Source organism: Porites lutea, chromosome 13 (assembly GCF_958299795.1).
Source record: "Porites lutea chromosome 13, jaPorLute2.1, whole genome shotgun sequence".
NCBI classification, from domain to species: Eukaryota; Metazoa; Cnidaria; class Anthozoa; order Scleractinia; family Poritidae; genus Porites; species Porites lutea.
Window position 1 is genome coordinate 23,908,695 of NC_133213.1, and position 27,737 is coordinate 23,936,431.

At 38.3% G+C, this 27,737-nt stretch overlaps 2 protein-coding genes across 2 annotated transcripts; both read left to right on the plus strand.

The window, feature by feature from the left end:
• The first annotated feature begins 119 nt into the window (after nucleotides 1-119).
• On the plus strand, nucleotides 120-18,153 carry LOC140922243 (WASH complex subunit 4-like). The gene is made up of 36 exons (XM_073372233.1): nucleotides 120-205; nucleotides 278-417; nucleotides 1,296-1,349; nucleotides 1,647-1,712; nucleotides 2,061-2,106; nucleotides 2,216-2,363; nucleotides 3,522-3,564; nucleotides 4,207-4,310; nucleotides 4,667-4,787; nucleotides 5,099-5,216; nucleotides 5,399-5,526; nucleotides 6,235-6,395; nucleotides 6,573-6,690; nucleotides 7,152-7,277; nucleotides 7,857-7,964; nucleotides 8,183-8,224; nucleotides 8,411-8,459; nucleotides 8,811-8,866; nucleotides 9,143-9,265; nucleotides 9,770-9,832; nucleotides 10,094-10,210; nucleotides 10,427-10,519; nucleotides 10,775-10,850; nucleotides 11,222-11,376; nucleotides 11,796-11,870; nucleotides 12,060-12,254; nucleotides 12,979-13,132; nucleotides 14,404-14,470; nucleotides 15,008-15,094; nucleotides 15,301-15,364; nucleotides 15,467-15,550; nucleotides 15,964-16,060; nucleotides 16,452-16,546; nucleotides 16,659-16,757; nucleotides 17,029-17,137; nucleotides 17,319-18,153. The coding sequence occupies exons 1-36, from the start codon at nucleotides 160-162 to the stop codon at nucleotides 17,387-17,389; spliced, it is 3,498 nt and encodes a 1,165-aa protein (XP_073228334.1). The 5' UTR covers nucleotides 120-159; the 3' UTR covers nucleotides 17,390-18,153.
• Nucleotides 18,154-19,567: 1,414 nt separating this feature from the next.
• Nucleotides 19,568-26,464, plus strand: LOC140923009 (uncharacterized). Its single transcript, XM_073373063.1, has 3 exons — nucleotides 19,568-20,025; nucleotides 22,918-24,264; nucleotides 25,660-26,464. Exons 1-3 carry the CDS (start codon nucleotides 19,902-19,904, stop codon nucleotides 25,956-25,958), a joined length of 1,770 nt encoding a protein of 589 aa, XP_073229164.1. The 5' UTR covers nucleotides 19,568-19,901; the 3' UTR covers nucleotides 25,959-26,464.
• The last annotated feature ends 1,273 nt before the right edge of the window (nucleotides 26,465-27,737 follow it).

A 27,737-nucleotide genomic window follows, 5' to 3' on the forward strand; every position in this document is an offset into this window, starting at 1 on the left:
TTATTTGCGATTTCAAAGGATAACGTTTCTTTATGGACTGTAATTTAGATATTTTTTTCTCCTGAAAATAAAGCCTTCTCGAAAAACTGGACTAATATTTTTATTTCTGTCCCTCCCCTGCATAAAACTGGAAGGTCATTATCACGTGATGATTTCAAGATGGAGGAAGGATGGCACCTTGATGCTTTTGACGACGGTTCTTTGAGTGAGTTAGTGCCACGCTTAAACCGGAGGATAACTTTTAACTTATTGCTAATCAAATCTTAAACGTTTATAGAAATCGTCGGAGAGGCACAGTTGAGGAAGTATGGGCAATTTTTGGAGGAATATGCTTCTCAGTTGAAAGCTATTGAAGATGCCCTGGATGATTCTGTGGGAGACTCTTGGGATTTCACGTTGGATCCCATTGCTCTGCAAGTATGTTGTCCACTGATGACAAACTTAGGATAGCTTCTAGTTTGTTGTACCTTGAAATGCATATAAAGCAAGGTCTTTGCAATAGAGACAAAATCCTTGGAAGTAGAGGTTGGATAAGGAGTAGCCTGTTCCAGGCATTCAGATGGTGGGGCACGGGTGAAAAATTGACGAGGGGAAAAAAAGAGAGGAGACCAGGGTGAAAAAGGGGACGAAACGTGTTTACTTACTCTCGACCCAGTCTCCCCTCATTTTTTCCCTCATTCCCTGCATATGATTTAACTCACTCGCTCCCCACCACCTAAATATCAGGAACAGGCTAGATAAGAAGGGGCAGAAGGGCAAAATGGGGAAGAGGAAGGGGGAAAAAAGAAAGAATTTTAGGGAAAAAGTAGGCCACTTCAGAAGTAGCCTGCATACCAATAATTATATGTTTACCTGCGTTACAAACAAATACGTTAGAAGATTAATTTGAATCAGCTTGAGGGAAGTTTGTCAGAACTGAGCTGATTGGAGGTTTCACGAGAATCGTTGTCTCATTTCATCCCTTCCATTGAGGTCCAACAATGGGGACCATTTTGGTGCGTCATCTGACTGAAAAACTGGAATGTTTGGCAAAAATACATCAACTAAATGATATGTACAAGTCAAATGTATAAGTAATTTTCGTTTATAACTTTCTCTAAGAAGTTGTCCGTGCTAAACAATATACATTGCACATTTTTAGCGACTCTATACCAGTCCCAGGTACTTGCTCATCGTAAGTTTTATTTACTTTTGTAAAGTGTATTGTAATACCGTTATTTGTAAGAATATGCTAAATAAACCACACTAGCTTACTTACTTACTACATATAAACGTTGTTTTCTGTTGCTTCCCAGATTCTCCCCTATGAACAGTCAAGGCTCTTGGAACTTATTAAAACAGATAACAAGGTCTGTGCTCTAAATTTACTTTCTTGTATACTGACAGATTTTTTTAGATAATAATAGCCTTTTTAAAGTTAATTTAAGCTGGGGTCAAATGGGGAATGACTCTATCGATTTGGACTTAAATATATTGTTACTGTAAACCTAGCAGCAATTACTAAGCTACAATATGCCAGAAAGGAGTTAACACTTTTCAAATCAAGGTCAGCTTTGTATTCACCTGAAAATTGCATATTTGTATTGGTGGCATTTGAAGGTAACACCACCCCAGCACAACTGATTATTTGCTTTTTTCTCATTAAGGTTTTCAACAAAGTGGTAATGGTTTTTGCATCATTATGCCGAGAAATGGATCAGTTGAAACATGAGGTGTGAAGTTTAGTCATTTAAATAATGTAGTTTTAAGTTGTGTTCTTATATAGGTTTGCCAAATTATTATTTACAATGTATAACAGTCCTAAAACCAGAAGTATAGAATGATCCATAGCATCTGCTTCAATAAACGTTTCTTGTGTGTGCCTTATGAAGAAACATACTAAGCCAAGATGGTTCAACATTAAAAAGCTAATATTTTGTATGCATTGGTGCTTTTCCATCCTTAAGTACTTCTATGAACAGGTAACACCCCTAAAGTGCACTCATTTCCGCTGTACATATAGAAAAAGTTTGTAGTCTGCAGTAGTTACGTGACTTGTATTTGTTTATCTGTTACTTTAGGCCACCACAAAGTACTTTATACCACTTCTGCTCTATGAAGAAGCAGGTAACATTGGCCACTCACTTAGTACTGTACCGGGTACTTACATTTTTTCGGTGGTTTTGAATTTTCTTACAAGTAAGCTGGGTGTTTATTCTATTTTTGATAAATAAAGGATCTGACAAGGAACAGGCTCAAGAAGGTGAAAATCAAGTACGCCTTGGTCGAGTGTTATCTTTGCTACAAGATCTCTCCAATTTTGTAAAGCGATCTTATGAAGTGGTTAAAAATGTTGTCCAGCAGCTTGCAATGTTGTACTCAAAGTAAGAACAATTAGTGATTATATTAACAGAGTTAACTGTTGTTTGTTGAGAGGTTATTTGACCTCTACAAAACTGGGTTATAGTGTGTCTGTCATGCATGTGATTTGGGGTCCTTCAGGGATGTGCTATAGCAGTACCCTGCAGTGCTGTTGATGTCTTACTATAAAGTGCTGTTAGGGGACTAGGGAATCTTAGGTTTTTCAAACGAATTCTTGAATTCACAGGGAACAGACTATAGGCAATATTATTGTTATATCAAATATCTAACTGTTTTAAATGCTAAACCAAGAAAAAACACACAAGCTCTTAATGGCAGGGACAGCTGAATTGTCAACTATTCCTAGTCAATAGGATGCCTGAAATGCCTGCAATCGCACACTTGATTGTGACTCAATTACAGATGATTGAGGAGGAACCACCCACAATGGGTGCACAATTACTTACAGGTCATATTACTATAAAGGAAAGCAACACAATATCAATGCAATCCATTACATTAGAAACTAGGTAAATGCATCAACCAAAGCATAAACACAACTTTAATTTAAATATATAGAGAGAGAGTTATTTGAATAAATATGCATTTGCATCTAAAGTGGGAGCAGTGCACTAGTGAGTATAGTAAAGGAAACAGTGTGATGATAGTATACAATATTTAACTGCTAGTGCATGCAAGTATTTGTCCTTGTTGTGTACCTTAGTGATAATTAGTATTTTAGTATTTTATCTTAATTGAGGCTCTGTTCAAGTTAAATTCCGTCAAGCGACATAACCTTGAAACAGGGACATAGGACAGCAGAAGTGGCGACAAATGACACAAAAAGAGAAAAGTGCAAATACAATAGTGAAAAACTAACAGCGACATGGCTTCCTCTGTGATAAAAAAAATTATGTGAAACAACAGACTTTGAAATCCAGACTAGAGACATATGTAACCCCCTAAGAGGGCCTCTTAGCTGAACCTGGGCACCCTTCATTTCACAGGGTCTGAACCTGGGCACCCTGCATTTCACAGGGTCAGCAGAGCAGTTGCTTTCCTTTTTCCTTATACCTTCGCTTCCTCTTTCCTAACAAAAATCTCTGATCAGTAACTAATAACTCATTGGGACGGAGTATTTAATTATTTACCTTCTGATTAAAGTTATTGTGGTTTTGTAGAGTAGGCCCCAAGGTAATGGATGTAAGTGGAGTTCATTTTACTGTAAGTACAAATTACTTTTTTTCTTTCCCCTTTTTTTTGCATTTGGTGGGAAAGTAGGAAAGTGAGCTGTGGTGTATCTATACGAATTCGGTGAAGGATGTAGAGATTGATAGCGATTTAGTAAATGGTTATGAACAAGCACATGTCATGTGGTAAGAATAGGATGTCACAATGATTCAGAGGGAAAATGTTTCAGAGTTCTAGCTACCCACACAAACGTCTAACATCTGGTATTAATTTCCTGTATAGAATATGAACATGTATATTTACATCTCTTTTCCCCTCATTGGCAACAGACTAAAAAAGCGACATGTACAACTTCTCACTTCATTTTTTAAAAAATTTTTGAATATCACTACAGAAAATTGCGGCAATTAAGTCCTGTGAAAATATGTAACATAAAGCAGGCATAAAAGTTGTGGCTATGACTAATTATTAGTCATAGCTGCAACTAATTATTAAACTGATCCACATCCCTGAGTGGTTGCAGGCAGTGAGGGGTGACTGGGTTTAAATTAAGATATTTTGGGGGTATATATCAACTGATGCAATTTTGAAACAATTTATTATTGTTGTAAGGTTGCACTATTACATAATGTCAGAGGCCCTGCCCTATTTATTACTATTCTTCCTGTGTTTCAGACTGTGTTTGAACATCTAGCCAGTCTTCTTGGGGTGTTAATAACCTTAGATGAAATTATTGATGCCAGCCATACTCTTAAGGAACACTGGAGACAATACAGACGGTACTTAATATTCATTGAAAAAATTACTGGGGTTATTATATGAAATATGCATTTGTCCAACTATCATGAGGGTTTCTTAAAACATTAATACTGTAGGTATTGTTAAATTTTGGTCATCATGGAAAGAGCTTTGTTCCTGCATTTTTTAAAAGTCTCTGTTGATCACCTATTTGATGAAGTCTGGAAAAAAAGTCTTGAATTTTGGATCAAAATCTGTATGAACCCTGCGTGACTTATACACTACAAATAAATCCACTGATCCCTTTCTCCTAAACCTCAAGTCAACTGGAATGTTTCTCTGCTACAGGCTGGAGTTTAGAAAAACAAAATTAATTATTAATTTTCCTCTGTTTCAGGATGATCAAATCAATTTACAGTAACACTGCGTTGTTTGGTGTAGAAGAGGAAAAGCTGCGACCTCTTGAGAAACTCCTGATGAGTTTAGAAGGACAACTCCTTGATGGTGTGATTTTGCAGGTTTAACTGACTATTTCATACATTTGGTAGGGGTAGGGGGAGATGCCTGTGTAGTGCTTAGGTGCTGTATAGTGAGATGTGAAGTGCATTGGACTTAGTAACTACCCTGACTACTGACACCAATTACATTGACTACACTAACTACACTTACTACACTGACTACACTAACTGCACTATACTGACTACACCAATTAATACAACAAGTACACTGACTTCACCGACTAAACTGGCTATGATTATTATTAAATATTATTATTATTTTTATCATTATTTTTATTTTTATTATAATTATCATGTCTATTGTTTTGCAGAACTGTATTGAGCAGCCATTTGATACTCAAGTTGTGGGAGTCGCACGAAACGGTGATTTTGCTGAGGAGTTCCTGTACAGCATCAGACTCATTTTTCAAAGTCTTGACACAAGGATGAGTATGTTCATAATAATATAATATTAATAATGCACCATTGACATTCCCGCAGCATATTACATGTACATGATTAGACTACTCTACCCATTAATTATTATGATTTTAACCATAAGATGGTGATCAGTAATTTACAATATTACTGGAATGTAATGTTCATCCAAACTTCTCTCTTGTAAATCTCAGATGAACCTCATGAGGTGGATCAGAGACAGAAAGTTGTTGGTTTGCTTGGATTATTTGTCTTGCACTTTCAGATCTATGGAGGCGTTGATAAAAAATTCTTTAGCAAGTTGTGGGACGTTCACAAAAAGGTATTTATTAGAACTTAAATAGAGGCTTCACTATCTCCACTCTATCATGTTTCCCAATATGTGACACATTGGGATGATATTGGGTCATTTACCCTGTCTTTGATAATTACAAGCCAATTTCGTCAATAGTTCTTTTTTCAAATCTAATGAATGGTGTCCTTTTTATGGTCCAACCAATAAAGGAACTCATGCTCTAATTGACATTAACCATGCTTCCCTGTACGACCCATAACTGCCTTTGTGGATCGGATTCCTTTGTGGCAGTTGTGATGCCTTTAGTTTTAAAAGTCAAGGACAACTTTGTTATCTAATTACTTGTACAGGGGGAAGAGATCTTCCAAATCATGCTAGAAGTATATACATGATTCAGAAATTTATTCACCCAACTGATCATGATATTTTCTTTCTTCAGAAATTGACATTACAGATAATGACCTCTCTTAGAAAATCACGTAAACTACTTCTTCATAAAAAAATTAATGTCATCTGTAGCTCTAGGGGGGAGTTGTGGCCTAGACTCCGCATGGAAGATATTAGACCACTGCATTATACAGCCCAATGTGCATGTATTATTATGGGTGTCTTGTTTTTGTCCTCATAACTGGGTGCCTCAGTGTCCACGGAATGTCAACATTATTGAATGAACAAATTTTATAAGGCAACCTAGTTTGCACGACTTATCATGATTTTGAAACATTTTTATTTAAGGTACCTTCTGTCCACCTTGCTGGAGATATCATGTTCTTTCCAAATGAGTTTCTCTTGCGCAAAATTCCTCTTCTAAACAAAGTTGTTGATAAGAAACAAAAGGTTGCAGCAGAAACCTCCAAAGAACAGTATTTGACTTTCTGTAACCAAAATCTGGTCAGGTGAGAAGCCAAATGACTTCAAATGCATTTTATATTATTACAACATTATGCATTTGCTTAATAAAAGCACTACTTGCTTGACTTAATGTATGTTCTAGTAATTGTTTAGTTTTCACAGCATTGTTTTATGCATAAACATGCTTGAATTTGATGTTCTGTTATTGTTTTATTAACCAGGGATGCTCAGATTTATCAAATGCAGGTCAGTTCATGGATGGTTAATATGGAGTCATCTTTGAGTAAGGGAGGTTCTCTTGTTGATGATCTCAATACTCGCTGTGTGCTATTCATTAAGGTAACTCTTAATAATTAATGCAAGTAGCGTTCTTCTTAAAGTGAGACTGCATGATAAAGTGGCTGGTCTTAGTTCAAGTCCTTCCCTAACTGCTATGAGTTGAAATCCTTGTCCTTGATCATTGATAACCTTATTGGTCTTACAACCAGTTCAGATATTGTAATAACCCTGTTATGTTAATTTGAATATATTCTACTCTCTCTTAACAGACACCCCAGTAAATGCAACTGACCTACTGTATATAGTTGGTCTCTGCCTTTCCTCACTCCTTTTGTTCGACTCTCTGTAAGATGGACGGACGCTTAGTGCCAGTCCCAGAGGTGTCAGCTGTCAGTTCACTTTTATAAATGTATCTTAAACTGACATGTACACTGACCATACTTGGATTACATTTTATACCCTGATAGAATGTAGTTTTTAATGTAAACTCATAGATTTAAAGCTATGGAAATTGTTTTCAGGGTATTCTTATTGCTCATACAGTGAGTCATTTAGTGCGCACTGTCATGAACATGCATCTTGTGTTGTCCAAGCCACTTACAAAGGCTGCTGTACTTGCATTGTGCAGACTAACAGAACTTCTCAAGGTAAAAATGGGCTAAAATATTTAGCAGAGGAAGCCACAAATGTTGCAATATCCTAGTAAGCCACCATGCAAGCAACTCTAACCACAAGCAAAATCCAATGAGGCCACTTAAAGTCAAGATTGCCTGTCAAATAGCCTGCTGTGAAAGTGCCTGATCATATACCCTGTTTGAGACAAAGAGTTGTGGTTTTAGAGAGGGGCAGTTTAGTTACCACTAGTAAAATACTGTTGTTTTACCACTGACTTTTTAAACCTCCCAATTAATTCCAAACAATTTGCAGTAGGTAGATTTTAGCCCAGGATTTAACAATTGAGGACATTCAGTACCATAAATTACAAACTAAAGACAAACTAGAACAATTGCAGAAGTTGTGATTTAGCTCCTTCAAGTCTTGTGTAGCCTTAATTTCCATCACTGGTATTCTTTTATTCACTTTTCGTCACATTTTCACTCTTTGACTCTTAAATGACTACCGCCCTGTAGGTTGTTAAGTCACTGTTAGCAATATTCCTATTCAGGACTATGCTCACCTGGGCGATCGTATTCCACTAACTTATAATATTCTTTTATTGTCACTAGGCCATCGAACACACATTTCACCGGCGTAGCATGCTCATAGCAGAAAGTGTCAGTCACATGCTCCAGCATTTGACATTCATGGCACTAGCTTGTATTGACACTGCCAAGGTAAAGTGCTGCTGTAAACATGTGTGATAACAGTGTTGTACTAAACACATTTTTGACCTAATTTTAAGGATCCTAGAAATTGTTGCTCAAGATAAGAGTCATGAATAAAATTGTTTCCTTTTGCTCTTCAACATTTATCTGTTGCAAAGATTGTCATCCACTACATTGTTTTAGTGCTGATATATTGTTTTTATACTTGGCACTATTTTTCTTTGTAGAAACGTATCGCTGCAGACAAAAAGTATACAGACAAGCGACTTGTAAGTTTTATGTTTTGCATAAGTTCCTATTACTAGAGTGTAACTTACACAGTTTCACTAAGTTTAAAATAATGTGCAATGATCAAAAGGCTGGTAAGGTTTTCTTTTTTTCTCAACTTAAACAGTCAAATGATTAAGTGTTTTGTGTTATTAAACAGATGTTTGTCTCTTGTTTTCTTAATTTAGGATGTGCTGGCAGCTCTTGTTTTGGTTCAGAATGCTCTTAATGGTCCAGGTAAAATTTAATGACACTGTGACTTATAAGTTGGCCCATACATGTGTTATTCAAGACATTTAGTTATTATGCCATGGGAGTTTATGTATTACATTTACACATTATTTTATTTATGTATTACATTATGCATGTTTCAAGAGATTACTGCAGATAATAGATAATTAATTTTGGGCCTCACTGTATTGCCTAGTGAATGATGGTGACCACAAGGACAATATAAACATTTTCATTGTAAAATTATTAGAAAATAATACTGTATCATATTTTAGTAGATAATAACACCCAGGTGCTAGTGCAGTCGTTTCAAAGATACTATTTTGATAACCAAAAAATGTTACCCATCTTTTCTAGCTACAAAGGAACGTAGGCTTGTTACGCAACTGGGACTCCATGTAGGAACACAGTTTGTAAGTTTGCTTCATTTGTTATTCTTGTGAACAGCAGATTCTTAGACATGTTCTGCTCCATTCATCTTGTTCTTTCCTCACTTTGTGAATGCCTGACTGTAACATAGTATTTTTCAGTTATTGTACAATCAAAACTGTATGGAAAATTTTTTACACTTTGCACTGTTGTGTAACTATTTTCATTCCTTCTCAAAAAAGACCTTAATACGATTTAAACACGCACATCTGATTAACAGCAACAATTGATTTTAATGATTTTTTTTCCTTTCAAAACAGAAGTCGCTACGTGATGAAGAGATGACAAGTCTAACAGGTGTCATGAAGAGAATTAATCTGATCAGTGACCTTAGAGCACGGGTCAAGAAAGCTTGTGACTGTGGCTTTCTTCACTGGCACAGGGTGTGTTGAATGTAGAGAACTGTAGAGATAAACAGCCAGTTTGTTATTTTTGCTTTCAGTGTGGCTGGTAGCAACTTTTTTTTGCCTTTGAATTTTTCGTTTTGCCTCAAGAACACAGATATTTATCTAAATTAGAACCTGACAAAAGTTTTCTATGAAAGACATAAAGAGGAGCATTAGTTCAGTAATGATTAAGTGGTAGAATTTCCACTTGATGGCTCTTTCTGAAAAAAACCAACAACAAAGTCAAACACATAAGTTATGGTGTTGACATGGCAGGCCACATTGTTGGCAGGCAAGTGCTCTCACCACTGGCCCAGCTCAGCCTACTTGGCTAATGGAGTAGAGCAAGCTTATTTTCTTCTTTTTGTCTCGTTAAGCTAGCTATTGTTGCTTTGCAGCAACTGCATTGTGTAGATGAAATTCGTTGAATTGTTATGAAAGTTTGACTTATTTACTTATTTATTTTACTATTTTTCCTTATGTCCCACGCTATTTATGTAGGTCGTGTTTCCAATTTATTTGGATGACTTGTATGAGAGCGCAACAGATGTTCATCGAATTCATGTAAGCGACTTTGCCATGGATAATAAGCCGTAATTTAATTTTGTCAATGTTGCATTTTTATTCCAGTCAAAACAACTGATTTTCAGCTTTGCAATCTTCGTTGGTGTCACTATAGTTTTTACATCAAAAACCGAATGTTTTGTGATCTTTGTTATTTTGAACCATACATGATGTAATATTAGGCCTCTATTCCATTGACCACTGATTACAAGATAGGCTGTAGGTCCTTGGTTTATATCTTCCCATCCTAATTTATTTCAGTATATGATTAGCGCTCTTGGAGACTGTGTCCCAGTCCTTCAGCAAGTCAAACACGAGGAATCCCCTCAAGTCATGTTAGACACGTTTGAGAAGGAGATTAGTGACACGCTACATGAAGTAAGTTTATATACAAACACTACTAAAGTTAATAGTCTCTGCTGTTGGGGGGATAGGAGACACATGATGAAGCGGCAATTATACCAAAACAAGCTCTTGGTACCCCCCCCCCCCCCCTCCTCTAAGATACAGTTGTGTGGCACGGTGTAAAATTATGCCTCACTTAACAGACCTTGCCTTAATGTAAATTTTGCCTTTTAAAAAAACCTTTTTCAGCACTTACTTCAACCGCTCTGTCGGGACATTGAAACAGATCTGCGTCTTCACATACACCAGCATCTACAGCTGGATGATCGAAATCCTTTCAAGGTTTGTATTTTGTTAGTTGGTTGTCCTGTGCGTATGATTTGCGTATGATGCTCTACGTCTTGCTAGTAGTAATATTTCATTGTAGGTGGTACGTTGTGCTGCTGCTCATAATTATAAAGATTCATTTCCTCTACTTGACCACTACTCATTGCCCTGCTTGTATGCATTTTTTGCGCTTTGCCACTCAGATACCTTTTATAAATTGCAGCATTTTTGTAGACAACGTATCCTTTCTCCTCATTGTTCAATTCACAGGTTGGAATGAGAGATCTCGCGCAGTTTTTGAAAATAAGGCCCATCCGATTTTTTCACCAGTTCGTAAACATCAAGCGTAAGTTTTCCTATGGATTTTCTTCAATACTTTTTAACTCTGTCAGATGAATTTATGTTGTAGTTGACTTCTTTTCCTTTGTCATTCGCAATAATCGTGCCAAAAAAATGCACTTTGTATTATCGATGAGCTAAACCGGTGAACAACAGATGTAAGCCACGAAAACTGTTTTGGCCTCCATTCTCTTGTTTATTAGACGTTATTGTGCACGTTATTTATTCCATCAAAAATGGAACAAGAGAGTCATTCCGCTGTACTGCCTATAAGAAATAAAACGCTCTTTTGGTTTTTGTAGTACTCTCCAACCCGCATATTTTATTGTACATATCCTATATCACAATGTTGAAATGGATTTGAAATTCTTTCTATAGGACACGTGACCCACTACCTGGATGCAACTTTTTATAATCTGACTACAGTAGCACTTCATGATTGGAGGACTTACGGTGAAATGAGAAACCAGGCAAAACAAAAGTATGGACTAGAAATGACTGAAGCTCATTTACCTAGTCAGACACTCGAACAGGTTGTTAACACTCTCCTTTGTTGTTACTATTTTTCTTTGTAATTGTTGTGACGAATGCATTAACTTCCCGCTCTGCAATCCAGCGATCTGCCGACTCCCGCTAATCCTACAAGAACACCTGACACCATTACTGCAGACTATCTGTCCAGTGGCTTTTGCATGTTGAGTTATCTCCTGCCTACTTTGCCCTCCAACAGCAAATGAGGTACATTTTGAATCGTTTCTAGATGGGCGTGTCGTGGAAGGAGTGAAGATGGCAACCTAATTTTTTTTAATGAAATTTTGCGTTTCAAGTATCATTGGTCGAAATGAAAAATAACCTTATTTGTCATTGAAACGCTTCGTTGACAAATCTTTGCTTGTGGTCTTGAAACTGGTTTCTTTGTCAGCTGCAAGGTTAACTGCATTTCTTTGTACAGGGCTTGGATGTGTTGGAGATCATGAGAAACATTCATGTTTTCGTGTCCAGATATTTGTACAATCTTAACAATCAGGTACGAAAATGGTATATCTCATAAATGTTGATCGATTCATGATTTATAAAGAGCTACAGGGGATTCTCTTTCGCATTTTGTTTCTTGGCAGTTAAAACAGTAGCCATAACATCAACAGCTTAAAGGAGACCTTCCTTAAAAGTAAAGTGTGATAACTTTAACTTTCCTGTGTCTTGTTACTTCTCTCAGATCTTCGTGGAAACTGCGTCGAATAACAAGCATTTGAATACGATTAACATTCGTCATATCGCCAACTCCATCCGAACTCACGGATCAGGAATTATGAATACAACTGTGAATTTCACTTATCAATTCCTGCGCAAGAAGTTCTTCATTTTTTCACAGTTTCTCTATGACGAACATATTAAGGCAAGACTTATTAAGGTAGGTGACATTATTCCATCCCAACAAATGCTTTGTTTTTGGCAAAGTATCTCTGTACAGTGATTTTAACCCATGTTTTCCCTGCTAGGACGGCTGAGTCGCTGACTTAGTTAGGGTGCTTACCAAATGTCAGAACTACCCGGCGAGACTCGCCATCTTGAAAATGAAAAAGGCGTTTTACGAGAGATGCCATTAAAACCCAACGTTGCTGTGCATAGTATTTCAAAATAGACTGGCCTAGATGAATAAGTCTGATAAATACTCGAATTCTCTTTACGGAAGGGGTAGTGGTGGTCTGGCTGACCACTTCTCTCTCTCCAATAGTGAGCGCCTTTTTTTAGTCTAACTGGTGCGTTCCAATTAGAAATTACAATTGTATGCCAACTGTTTGAATCCGAACAGAAATGGTCTTACTCATTACCTGAGTGTGTAAATTTATGTTCTTGTTCCCGAGTAAGATAATTTCGCTTCTAGTTATTCTTTCTATTTAATATCACAGTAACATTAATGAAACGCAAGATAAGGATTTCAAGATGGCGCCTATTCGTTATATTGACCCAGTTAGACTATCATGTACCATTGTCTTAACTAGGCTCGTCATTCTTATAATAATAACCTTGCAGTCCTAGAAGTGACGGTATAAGAGGAAATTGTGACTATGTTGTCAATGTTCACTAGTAACCGTTCTCCCTTTGAGTCTTTACATGTTGTTACCTCTTCGCAGGACATTCGCTTCTTCAAAGAAACAAAGGCACAAATTGATCAGAAATATCCATTTGAAAGAGCTGAAAAGTTCAATAAGGGAATCCGCAAACTTGGTTTGACTCCAGATGGCCGTACCTACTTGGATCAGTTTCGGGTTCTTATCAGCCAGATAGGTAACAAGCTGTCGTGACTTGTAATGGTTATTAATAACCTTGTATGAAAGGCACGGAGAAAGGGGATCAGACGCGCGAAAACGGGAAGATTGGAGAGGGGGACATGCCTTTCCTTTTGAACACCTGTCAAGCAGGCTATGGTTGTAATTGAAGTGTTATGTCATGAACTAGAATATTAATTAAAAAAACGCTGTAATAAGTTCATCCTTTGACCTAAATTTTTCTAAGTTTTTGGTTGTATTAACGAAAAATACACTTAAATCTAAATCACAACCGTAAGAAAGTTATTTGTCGTGGTTTGAAGAAAGTTGATTTTAAATTACAATAGCTTAAAATTGTTCTCAGTGCTTTGGTCGTATTCAGATATTAATATCATCAACATCATGATCAAGTCTTCTTCCGCCAGTAGGCGCGGCATAAGGTCATCACGCTCGCCACGCCACCCCATCACCGCAGTGCCATCGCTTTGGCTACTTCCCAGCTCTTCAACCCCACCTTGTTTCGCTCTTTCTCAACAGGTCTTCTCTAAGTAATTTTTAATCTTTATTCTTCTCACCCTCCGACCTTCTAGTGTCCACCCTAATGTTGTTAAACAGTCTTTCATACCCTCGGCTCTCCTGAGTATGTGTTCTAACCACTTCCACCTCCATCGTCGTACCTCATTGATCTCTGCTATCTCAACAACTCTCTTGTTTGTTATTCTCTGCTGCTATCTACATGTAATACGTACTATCCATCTCAGGCCCTGCACAGGCACTGGAAACGATTTAGTTTCTGTTCATCGGTCTCGGTGATAATCGAGATAAATTCGATAATCAAAGCTCCGCCCAAAGTGAGACAAAGTGTCTCACTTGTCCGAGTTTTGTGTAGACCTCAAAAACTCGCGCGGACCACGTGACGCGAAATGCATTGGCCGAGCGGGATAATGAGGCCTAGTGACCAGGAAATTGATCTTCCAAGTTTCACGATCACATAGCAGGACCCGGCGGTCAAACGGAAGTCTTGAAACAACGTATCTTGGTTCTACTTACTATCCCTCTACCAGTTATTAATTGACGTAAATAGTACCGTTAGGAAAAGTTTTTAAAGTTTTAAGGTGGTAGAAGTTCTTTTTTTGCCATTAGTTTTGTGCAGACGTTTTTTATGATCTTTTGGTTGTGAATGTTTCTCATGAAGTGATCAATAATTAAGTATGTTGTAATATACGTAACGACTACGATGTTACCACTCAAGTGGTTAGTCCTAAGCCATTGCTTCTTTTGTTGTTTAAGGAAATGCCATGGGCTACATTCGTATGATTCGATCTGGAGGACTTCACTGTTGTAGTAACGCAATTAGGTACATCGTTTAATCAAAGTATTATTTTTTTCTGCGTAATAATAACATCGGCACGTTTAACGTTTATGAGCTATTTTGAATTATTCAGTGTAACCGTAACAAGACTCGAAGGTTTCTTCAGAGTTTCCTACAAAGATGTGGCTTATCAAACACCGAATGCTTGAGGAATATCACGATTTTATCAGTCACGCGACGCGTACCGACACTACCACTGGTTTCCCAGCGAAATGCCGTTTGAGGAACGAAAGCAAGAATTCCATACTGATGACGTCTGGGTACTGCTTCTGATTAGTTGGGAACACTACCCAGATCTGACTAGTAACACGTCATCAGTATGGAACTTCTGCTTTTGTTACTCAAACGTCATTTCGCTGAGAAACCAGTGGTAGCGTCCAGTCCTGGGTAGCGCCACGAAATATCGGCTGTTTTCTCAGGCAATTTGTGTAAGCAAGAGATATTTTTAGGGCTCTTCTGGTTATTTTTAGCCACTAAGACGTTAAATCAAAAATCTTCTTGTGCTTTCTTCATTGTCTACAGGTTCGTTCCTGACCTTGAGGATATCGTATCTTTTGAGGAACTCGTGAAGGAGGAAAATTTGTCAGAAGAATCACAGCAGGCCTCGAAGTGAGTTTTTCCAACGAGAACCAAAGCAATGGAAACAACCATTTAACCAGCCACCTCTTACTTTCTTGCCGAACAGCATTTATCAAAACTCTAAATCTGTCTCTAATCACCAGATCTGTATGCTTGTCTCTTTGTTTTCTCTGATGTTCTTTCGTAACTTCTTTTGGTGACCACCAGCAAAAAAAACTTTATACTTTTATTTTTAGAAATTTAGACGCTGCAATTGACAACTTGGCAAAGAACTTTGCAGGAGCAACAGAATATTTCAAGGTAATATATTATAAAGTTTCTATCAGCAACCATACCTTTCTTTCCTTCCTTGAGTTAACACAGTTTTATTTAATTTGCCTTCGCTGCTCTATTTATTTGCAGCTTCTCGTTGAAGTTTTCGCGCCTGAATTTAGGGACAGCAAGAATATGCACCTAAGGAATTTCTATGTTATCGTTCCTCCCCTGGTAAGTGGTCAGCGGAGAGTCCTTTAAACGTTCCTGCATGTAAAAGGATAATCGTACGATGATGCATGACGTCATTTTACTACAGCCGCCAGAATGCTTGAGGATTCCGTTTTCTTGTCCACACAGGGTCTCTTGCTGTTTTAATCTCAGTGGTATACTGGTACTTATAAATTTAAATAAGAAAAGCGCAGACGAAATGAATTCTGGTCGTTTGTAGCCAAATGACGTCACCCTGAAAATTGTTTATTGATTCTCGCATTTTCTAGATCTTCCCACTGCTTGATTCTGCTTAGACTTCACAGTAATTGTTCGTTTGGCACGCTACCATTCTGTTTATGACTGTAGCTATAGTTGCTAAAAAGTGACCCCAAAAGTCCACATTAGACGTTGATACAATTGTCTGTTGATGTTAGACTCTTAACTTTGTGGAGTACATGTTGAGCTGCAAGGAAAAACTAAACAAGAAAAACAAAGTTGGAGCTGCTTTCACTGACGATGGATTTGTGATGGGTAAGAGTCTTGTACATATTCAATTTCAAACAGATTCAATTTCAAACAGAAGCAATTACTGTTTGTCGCGTGTCATTAGCACCGACGAAAGAAAAGTCTGAAGCCTTGAAATCTATTCGAACCCCGCCCCCCAGACCTCTCAAACAGGTCGCTGAATGAGGTTTAACTTCGTCACCTTAAACAAAGATATCGGCAAATGGTGACTAAAGCTTTGTTATGCGTAAAGATTAGAATTTGTTACCACCGGAGTTACATTGGCATCGGAGTTGTCGTAGCAACGTAATGACGCCAAGACCTATTTCACCTTCAGTCACATTTCTTTATCTGCTGAATTAATTCTGGACTTATGTAAGTTTCTTTTTAATTGTCAAGTATTATTTCCCTCCTACAGGTGTTGCGTACATTTTAAAGCTGTTAGATCAGTATCATGAATTTGACTCGCTTCATTGGTTTCAATCTGTACAAGAAAAGTACGCCAAAGAAAAGGTTTGCTTACTACGCCCTTTTTTTTTCTTGTAGACGTGTTCTACTGCTCTTCTGCTGTACTTCGGAAGGAAACTTTAAGATTTTGCCTTGTTTTTGTCTACCCTGTTTTTAGGCTGAAGTGAAGGCCTCTCTCAGTCGTGGGACAGCACGGGACGAGAAACTGCAGCAGACTATGAATTTAACTCTTAAACGCCTGAACACATACCAACAGGTAGGTGACAGCAATTTTTCCTTATGAAAAAAAGAAGCCGGGTATATTACTAAAAGGGCTTTTAACAACTTGTGAGACTATTAAAAGGTTATGCTATTTATGCAAAAAAGACCAAGTATTTGGTTTTAGGTACTCTAGCTCTTGATTAAAAACCATGTGTGACTTGTGTATCTTCATTTGGTGTTATAAACAACAACTATTGTCACGATTTGATCCTCTTCTCAGTATTGTAGACCATGTTTTACTTTTGTTTTGGTTTGTTCTTTTCCAGGAATTTGAACTGGTGTACTTTTCGCTCAATAGCGCAAGAATCTTTTTCAGAGCTGACAAAACTGCAGAAGAAGAAAAAGAGGAGAAGGAAAGCAAAGAAAATTCAGAAGGTAAAATAACAGAACAAGGAAGGTGGGAGTTATAAAGCGTTAGCGTCCGGTTTCCTTTCAGAGAACCGCCCTCATATTTATGCTGTAAATCGTTCAGTTGGTTGCCATGAATTATTGATGAAGCTCAGTAATGTTGTTGTTGTTGTTGTTTTTAAATTTCATCTTCCATGTCTCCTTACAGGTGCTCCTTCAAATGAAGATGCAGCAGCCACTCCTCCTCCTCCTCCTCCAGTCGAGGCAACATCTAGTTGAGCAGGAGACTGAAAAAGGAGAATTCATTTTTTTTTCTCTTTTTTTAATTCAAATTTATTGACAAAAAGTGGTCGAACCTACCATAAGCAGACACCCTTCGACCAGAAAAAGATTCCGGTTAAGAGAGGTTAAAAGTACATTGTTTGAACATCTTCAATCATAGCTAAGGAGTAGTAACCGAGGTCTTGGCAAGCGGGTTGGCCTGCCTTCTTATATGAACAACGAAAATTTTATAAGGAATCAAGGCACGAACCGGGCTAACCTGGTAAAGTGGGCCATCTTAGTTAACCGCGCTTGCTCACGTCGTATAAACAGGCCCTTAATGTTAGCTCACGGTATGCTCTTTTGCGTTTTTTAAACTAAAGGGCTCTTTTTTGTCTTGGAGGATGCATTTCCTTTTGTTTTAACCTCTACAATGGCCTGGCCTGTGTATTGTCTCAAAAGCGGCTATTGTGGAAAGATTTGATTGTATTACTTCGTCAAAGCTTTAGAGAACTGACCGTTAAATTGTTTGTACGATCTAGAATACTGTTCGATATTTTGCCGTTCTAGTTAAACTGAGAACCTCTCCAAAATTGATTTTTGTAAACCTTAATAGACTATGGTGTTCATATATAATACTTTTTCTAATTCTCTAGTCTCGTGTCAACTTGATTTACCAACGATCCTATGGGAGTTACATACATACTAAGTCTTCCGGATACAATACTATATACCTATACTAAAAACAAGAATGCTTAGCCACAGATATAATTAAAAGCGATTTAGAAATGATTGAAAAATAAATGATTCAAAAACTTTGCCTGTAGTCATGGTGGTTTGTTAAAGAGTGAGGATGTGGAATTGCAAGTTTACTCACAGTCAGTATTTCTCAGATATTAAGAAGTAAGGTCTGAAGGTCGCTCTTTTTAATGAATTTGGATCTCAAATATTCTGGGTAATAATTGCGTAATGCTTTATGAATTAAAATAGATTTGCTAATCATACTTTGATGGACCTGGTTTCTCCTTCGAAGACTTAGATGAGTTTGCCTGAGTCGCAGTCGTAGTTTGGGTTAACAAAGAAAGAAGCCTTGACTGTGCTGTGTTCTGTTGTAAAGCACGTAAGAAGCAGCCAGAACATGAAAGAAGTGTAGGGAGAAACTGGAGACGCAGTCGAGTGTTTTCTCCCTACTTCTTGATTGCTCTAGCCGCTTCCTAAGTGCTTTACAACAGAACAGAGCACAATAAGAGTTCCTTTATTTGTTTTATGATAAAGAATAAGTGAAATTCCCCACGCATCGAGTGCATGCGCATGACAACTTTAGCTCCGTGTTTAACTTTAAGTCTCTCATAAAGCACGCATATTTTACCAATCAGAGTGCGCGTTACATCTGGACTTTATTTTAAAAGGTTATGAGACGAGCCGCCACGTACATGGTTCGACCAGGATAAGTCTCCAGACACATAAACACCCAGGTCCTTACATAACTTAACCGATTTTAATCCCGTATTCGACTGGTAATAAGGATGGTTACTTTTGTCCTGTTTATGCGTTATTCTCATTACTTCGCATTTCTGAGGATTAAATTTAATTAATTTACCAGCTTCTTGTCCAGTTTTCCAGGCAATCCAGATCCGACCGTTGTGCTGATGTATCCTCCACCATAATTACTTTCACGGTAAATCTTAACCTGCGTGGCAGGCGTTTGAAAGGGAAGGGAAAGGGGGTTTTGCGCAGGCTAGGTAAATCTTTGCATCGTCAGCAAACAGTTTAATAGTAGATGTAACAACATTTGGTATGTCGTTTACGTAAATTAAGAACAAGGTAGGCCCGAGGATCGTGCCCTAGGGAACACCCGATGTCAGTGGAGACTAGTCAGAGAATGTTCCATGTATTGTGACTCGCTGTTGTCAATTTGTCAGGAAGTTTCTATACCATAGCAACAGGGTCCCGTCAATACCATGTCGGTTGAGCTTGAGCAGTAGACCCTCGTGAGGCACGCTGTCAAATGCCTTTCATAGGTCTAGAAAATGGCATCTATTGGTTTCTAGCTGTTTGTTTGATAAGCAACAGTGGTAGCAACAACTCGAAAACTATTCCACCTTGTACCACTCGCGAGACCTCTCGTGGTTTTGCGATTCTCTCATAAATCCCCAGGCACTTTTGTTATTGTTTATTGCGTAATTGATTTTGCTGGCTGCCAAGTTGCCAAGCAACCATGCGATGTGTGAACCAGAACGTGTGATTTCCATTCGCCTTGAAGTTTAGTAGTATTTTTTTACCGATGGTAAAAAATCTTGCTGCTTAGAACGCCTGGACATATACGGGAAGACTTGATTTAAATGGTGACGAAGAAAGGTCGACAGGTTGCACAGACGAGAAAAAATTTGTGCTTAAGAAGATCAAAGCATTGCACGAATTCCCCTGTCGTCTCCGACCCCGAAGTAGTTCATTCTGTCGTTCCCGATAACTTGGATTTTGTCTTGAACCATACGTTTCTTTACGCGTTTGGTCAAGTCAACTAAGAAAGATGGACGAAAATCTAGATAATGCGAAGCAAGTATTGGTTGAGAGCCAAGAAACAACTGAAGTGTCTGAAGAACGCAACGAGATCACTACCCAACAACAAGAGGACGGCAACCAGTTAGCTTCAGGTAAAGACTTAATTGTTTTTTAAAACTAAGGAGCTTAAGTTCGATTTGTAGGATATGATTGAACGAATGAAAGGACGAACCCCTTGTATGAGTAACACTTAAATGAAACATATTGAACAACAGACACAGCTGTTAAAGTGACGGAAAGGCGCGAGGCCGGATCCCTTTTGTGTAAATGAAAGATGGTGAATAAGCTGTAACAAGCAAATTAAATCCACTTGGTTATGATCACGATCATCCTTTTCCGGGAAGTATTGTAAAATGAAGACTTGCCCAAAACTTTGCTCGTTTTAAAAAGCGACCGAGGAAGGCTGTCAGTTCGGTTTCTTTTGGTCACGAAAACTTCGAACAAGCTGCAGTATCCCTTAAGAGCTGGACACAAGGGATGCGTATAGTATCCATTACTTTAAGGGGTTGTTTTTATCGAGCCTCTTATTTTCAAAGTCAATAGACATTGTTAAGAACCCCATTAACTCGAACCTGAAGGGAAACAAAAAACAGGTCTAGTTAAGACCAGTTAACCTGGGTTCCATGATCCAGTTTGCTGGGTTAATTGAATATTAATTGAAATTGACATGACGTTTGATGATATTTGACAGTTTACTGATTTTTGAACTGTTCTGATCGTTATATAGCACTGTGCAAATTATATTTATCTCTTAACAACTGTAACACGATTATGCATTCTTATTCTGATGATTTTGATATGAATCATAAGATTGGGAATTATCAATGACTGTCAAATACTTGTTGTGTTCTTTCACTTGTTCAAGCACAACACACAATGTGTGTGGTTTAATACTGATTGTTATTTTACTGTAAATTATGTACTGAATTTACCGTTTGCTACATTTATAGCAAAATATCGCTAAACATGTATATAAACCAATGTTAAGTACACCTTGAATTACCTAATTACCTATTGTCATCCTTTTGCCTCAAAGGCGGTTTTTAGAGCAGATTTAGAAGGATTTTGAGTTCCCTGTTTATTGTTCCTTCCTGCGAAGTTTGAAAGCGGAGTGATTTTTTGGGGAAAAATCCCTCCTGCACTGGAGCTGCTCAAAACATTGATTCCATCATTGTCCTTCTACTATTAGGGACAGTAAATAGTGAACTCAAAGTCAAGTATGTTTACGGTAAAATAACAATGGGTTACACACACAGATTGTGTGGGTGCCCTGTGGTTGAAGGTGCATTGTGTGGTGGGTCTCTGTTGGGGGGGGGGGGGGGGGTGGGGTACTCAACCAATATTTGGGTATAGGTGAGCTACTGAGGGTTGAAACCCTAACCCTGTTTAGGACAAAAAATTCCTAAAATATGTACCTGTTTAGGACAATGGACAAAATGCATGTCAGAGCAAATTCACATTATAGTCACTGCCCTTGTATACTTGGAGTACAGTCAACTCTCTCTTAACAGACACCTCTATAAGATGGACACCTCTGTAAAATGGACACTTAGAGTTGGTCCCTGCCTTTCTTTACTCCTTTTATTGGACTCTCTATAAGACGGACACCTCTTTAAGACCGACACTTAGTGCTGGTCCCAAAGGTGTCCATCTTAGAGAGAGTTGACTGTACAAATAAAATCCATCTAGCAAATCAAATCAATTGTGCAGGCAATACCCCATTGTCAGACTCACAGGAACCTATATACCCTTTTAAGGACACTGACTTACACAAAATAATAAAATAAATAAATAAGTAATTCCCTTATTTACCCTCGGCAGTATTTATAGCACTAATGCTAGTGGGGCCAGGCAAATGCCTGAAACAAATAATCTAAATCAAACTTGACAGGGTTAATTAAGAATCCCAACTGGCCGGAGGCAAACCTGCAGCTGGCTATTTACAAGTGTGGCTGAGGATTTGAACTCAGGACTACCGTGAAATCCAGCTAGCTGTCAGAACAGGACTTGAACTGAGGGCCTCCTCCCTGTCTAGTGGCACCTCCCCATATAGGCCATATAACGGAGTAACTCGCCCCCCTGGGTGGTGGGTACATTATACCCCCTGTATGAATCATACTGAAGAAGATCGAAGCCATGTACCTGTTGGGATTTTACCATTGTATTTGCGATTTTCCCCATAATTCCTGTGCAGGTTCAAGCTGTTGTTTTGTTATTTGTTGTCATTTTATCTTTCTTATGTTGCTGTTTAAAAGCCATGTCACTTGTCAGAATTTCATCCTAGTAGCTGGGCCTCGTTAAATTCAAATTGTTGAAGTGTATGATTTGGTGATTTGACCTGTTACTGATGAGATGGCATCCTAAGTGAGTTGCAAAAACCAGAGTTCAAGGGGTTAACTTTGATCATGAGAAACAAAATTAAAGTTTCAGTTATTAGGGAATGTGAGTTATCTGAGTTTGAGTTGCAGGGTTTGTATACTTTACATTAATTTTGGTGGCTAAGCCAAAGGTTAGAGAGAGTAATGGAGCAGCGACACTTGGAATATGTGGGAGAAGCCATTAATAATCTAATTAAGTTAATCTTATTAAATTATGTAATTAATTAATCTAGTTTGCAACCTGTGTGGTAGTAATCAGAGTCAAAGTGAGCTGTATTACACCAGTTGATGGTATTAAACTCTGAATAGTGACCTAATTGGTCAATTAAGTCACAGTGTTATTGGTCATCTGTCAGTTAGGCCCTTTCTAATTATTAAAATTTAATGTTAGTAAGGGCCTGTTTATATTGAGTAAGCCAGCGTTATCAGGCTGGCTCAGCTTGTATTATATGACAAGGTAGTCTGACCTGTTTGCTGAGGTCTTGGTGATCTGCTATTCTTCAAAAATATGCAAACTTATTATGGATCCTCCTGAGCTCTTCCAGGAAGGATTAGATATTAGAGCAGCAATATTCACCAGCTCTGAATATTTATTCATTTTTGTAGGTGATCTGTCAAAAAATGATCAGCCAGCTACTGACGAAGAAGTTGGTGGAACAGATGAATCTCCTAAGCAGGAACTGTCACCTGAAGGGAGTGGTGTTCCTGTGCAAGCTGCCCAAAGTAGTACCACTGTAGAACAGGTGCAAGTTGAACCACAAAACAGCGGTGATGACAACAAAACATCAGAAGTGCAAGAAAGTGAGACACTTGGAAAGCAGCAGCTTGACAAGCATGAAAAACAAGAAAATGATAGCTCAAATGAACAGCAAGATTCTGAAGCCCACAAGCAAGATCAGCAAGACAGCCCTGTTACTGCAACTGATGAACTGCAAGAGAATATAGTTCCCAGACAAGATCAACAAAACATTCCTCCAGATGAGGAACAGCATGAGACTGCAGCTCATACTGAAGCTGAGAAATCTGTAGAAACCCCTGTAGAAAAAGAGGAGCCAGAAATTTTAACCCCTGCACAACAACAACAAGAGAACACAGCTGGGATAGAACAGCAAGAGGCTGTAGCTCCTCTTCAAGATCAACAAGAAGACACAGCTAGAAATGAACAGCAAGAAACTTTAGCTCCTACTCAAGATCAACTAGAAAAAGAACAAAAAGAAATTTCATCCACTGCAGCAGATCAACAAGGTGACGCAGCTGGAAACAAACAGCAAGAAACGGTTACGGTAGCTCCTCTTCAAGATCAACAAGAAAGCCCAGTTGTAAACGAACAGCAAGAAATGGTAGCTCCTCTTCAAGATCAACAAGAGGGCCCAGCTGTGAATGAACAGCAAGAAACGGTAACTCCTCCTGAAGATCAACAAGAAGGCCCAGTTGTAAACAAACAGCAAGAAGCGGTAGCTGCTCCTCAAGATCAACAAGAAAGCACAGCTGTAAACGAACAGCAAGAAACTATAGCTCCTCCTCAATTTCAGCAAGCTCAGATCCCTGTAGATAATAATGAGCAAGTAACGTCAGCACCTACAAAGCATCAACCTGAAGAAGGACAAGTGAATGGGGAGGTGACCAATGAAATTCTATTAAATGAGACAAGCCTTGGTAGTGAATCTGCACTGGCAAGTAGTGGGACTGCAAAGGAGGCACAAGAGCTTGGTGATGAACCCAACCTTCAAAAGTCCAAAGAAAATGCCCCAAAAGTGGAAATAGCAGAGGAGGGTTTGCAGGTATCCCAGGCTGTGGTTGCACCAGCTGGTGAAATACAAGAAGAGAACAAGAAACTAAAACAGGAGATTTTTATGATGAGACAACAGGAGGATGCCTACAGAATCAAGGTTCTCAGTCTTGAGCAAGAAGTTGGAAAGTTACGAGCAAGAAAAATGGACAATAGAAGCCAAGGTGAGTATCTAGCATTAGTTGTTCTGATCATGCTGCAGGGTAGAGCCCTCGATCTACAAGCAGCTTCTGTCAAAAAAGGCAGTCCATGAAATTGCACACACAGTACATGAAAGAAAAACAAAAACGAGATGGCTCTTTTTATGATCACCATTGAAGACAATTGAGTGCTAATGACACATTAATCTGGGGTCAGTTTCAGTGTTAAGTAACAATCACCACCACTCCTGGAATAAGGGTATGTTTGTTTATTTTTGCATTTTGCTTCCTAGTAATGTGACTGCTAGAAGAGAGTCAGAAGAACACCTTTAGCGTTAGGCTGTTAGAATAAGACAGTGCACCAGCTAGGGAAGTGTTTATAACTCCTGTTTTACAGCTCATACATGTAGAGATTTGAGGCTGCACTTTCATACCATTCTCAATTTTTCCTGGTAAATAAGGGTTATGTGATAATGTGAACAATGATGATAATGAGAGGGATTATTTACCTTTATAGCTTGTATGTTTTGGTTTTGCCATTTCAAAATTGTGTTATCCCACAGAACTGTTTCTTTCAAATCTTGGGCTTTGTATTAAAGTGGGATGTGAAGAAGGGGATTGGTGCATTTGGATGCGTGTGTGGGGACAATGGGAGACGAGACAAGGTAATTGGGGACATCAAGTATGGGACGCAGGAACAATATATTGTGGGACGGGGACTCGGGATGTCAAATATAGGGACGTTAATGATTATTGCAAAAGTCAGAGGTACATGCGATATCTCTTTCTTCGTGAAAATCTGTTATTTATTGTCAACATTAGATTCCATCATCCAGAACCACATTGGACACCTTATGATGTTAGCACAAAATATTTCCTTATATAGGAGTAAGCGCACTGACTATTGTGATTAGGGTTAAGCACTATTAGCAAGCATTAATTTTACTGTTAGGTTTGCCACTAAAAATATGTAAAACAAAGTAGAATATTTTTACAATAGTTGAATTCCCTTGTGGTGTAGTGTTACAGGCAATGGTTTGGAGCTAGCACTTTGGGGTTCGCAGTACGCTTATGCCACTTAATTTAGTTTCCTTTTTTTCGTTACCTCTGACTTTTGCAATTATCATTCCCATCCCCACATCCAACGCATCCCTGTATTTGACATCCCCGCATCCCATACTTAAAGTCCCCAAGTCCTTCGCCTCGCTTCCGTAAGTCCCAAGTCCCAAGTCCCAAGTCCCCACACACGCGTCTCAATGTCCCCATCACACTTTTATACACAGCCCAAATTTTGTTATATACGGTAGATGTATGCATGTATGGTGTGTGAAAAGATTGGGCTATTATGGCAATTTGGGCAATTATGTTTTGTGATATAATTATGCATTAAAGGGGCAATGAAATGTTTCATGTTTTCAGATTCGCTTGCTTCAGATTCCGACAGTTACCTGAAACAAAAGCTAGCTGAAACTGAGAGGGAACTGGACACCGCTGAAAGAAAGGTTAAGGATCTGCAGTTAAGATTAAAGCGATTTGCCAAAGATGACCAGCTTAAAGATGAAAAAATATCCCAGATGGAGAAGGAAGCCAAAGAAATGTCCGATCATGTTAAAAAATTAGAACAATCTCTTGCAGACTCTCAAGGAGTAAACAATAACAATGCAGCCATGCAGGCTAGCTCACAGAAAAATGATTCCAAAGTTTGTGTTATTCTATGAATTTTATAGGGTACCCGATATTGATTGGCAATATCCTTATTTTTTTATTGTATATGAGATTTTTGCACAAAACTTTCATGTTTTTTTTTTTCTGAGAAAAAAATTAATATATAATTAGATAATGTTTAATTTATTCACTAGCATTTTTGTCATTTCCGTCATTTGAGGGAATGGGTATAATTTGTATCATAGGCATTGCAGGCAAAGAAGTTTTCAAAGTACTGTACAGCAGGTATAAAAAGCTATTTAACTATTTTGTACTAAAGAATTATTTTTGTAAGGCAAGAACAAGAAGAAAAACCCTTGAAATATTTTTTTACTTAAAACCATTCTTTCTAAAGTCAAGCATGCCTTGAGAACATGTTTACATAACTGTTTGAGGATTTGCTCATTAGTCTGTCAAAAAGTGTGTAGAATGAATTGTTATTAGTAATATCCTCATGACTATATGCACTGAGTCAATCCCAAATATAGAGTTAAACATCTGATGTAAACTTTGTGGTTGAATTTGCAAGTTACCCTGGCAAGAGAGCATTACCTAGCCTCCTACTTCCGATATATCAGTCATTTATCCCTTGGAGTATTTCACGAAATCCTCTGACATAGGCCTTGGCAATAACTGAGCAAAGTGGCTCCGTTCAGTTTTGACAATTATGTTTTTTAGGTTCGTGCACTATGTGAAAGATTGTATGACATGAAAAGGAGGTCATTAGGTCTACACCAGTCAGGAGCCCATAAACCGGAGCGAGCAACTTCCATGCGCTCGTGTCACGGCGTTTTCACGGAGCGGTTTATTTTTAGAACGGTTTTTGCCGCAAATTTTGAATATCTTTTAAAGTCAGCAAAACCTACAGACCTAAAAATGATATTTTTTGCATAGACATGGTAGAGATTCTATTTTCGATATCTAAAAATAAAGTGTTCCGTAAAAATGCCGAGACATAGGACGAGTATGGGAGTTGCTCGCTCCGGGTTATGGGCTCCTGACCAGTGCACCTGAGTTTATTCATTTCAAACCAATTTGATGGAGGGGCTTATCAGAGACGGGGGGCTTATTTGAGAAGAGGTGGCTTATTTGATTTAGTAAAGACGATGGTATCAGTTCTCCATAAAAAAACTAGGATATAACGTGGAAAGGCTCAAGTACAAGAAGTTAGAGGTTATGCAGCTGAGGATCAAAACAAATCCGAACTTCCAGTTGGTAAATAAACCATCCCGGATCAGTCCACACAAAGTTTCACAGTCGTGACAGTCTCATTTATTAGTAAAGAATAATTTGAGGAGGGGAGGGGGTTAAAAGAGAGGAGGGGCTTCTTAACTTCCTTCCCTTGAAAAGAGCGGGCTTATTAGAGAGAAGGGGCTTATTCAAGAGGGGGGGGGGGCTTAGTAGAAGATTTAGGGTTAGGGTTTACGGTACTAAGCCCTCCGCCCAAAATAGTGAAATTGATATTTCTTTACAAATAGTTATTTGATAGAGCTGTGTTGCCTGTGTTCATACGGTTTTACGAGAGACTACAGACTTTGGCTACTGTGAAGAATTCTGATCACTGCAAGGACATTGTTCGGTCTTTTTGAACCCCAAAAGGACAATTTCATGGCAATACAGTTTTGTTGCTTCCCAACTAAATTTGCCACGAGGGTCAACCTACCCTTATGTATTTTGACCAATTTAAAATTTGAAGGTGCATTCCTTCATTTCCGCTTTGTATTTCTGTCTCCAATTAGAATAAAAGAGTGAAAGTATTTTGTCGCTCCTCAAAACAGCCCAAGACATTGCTT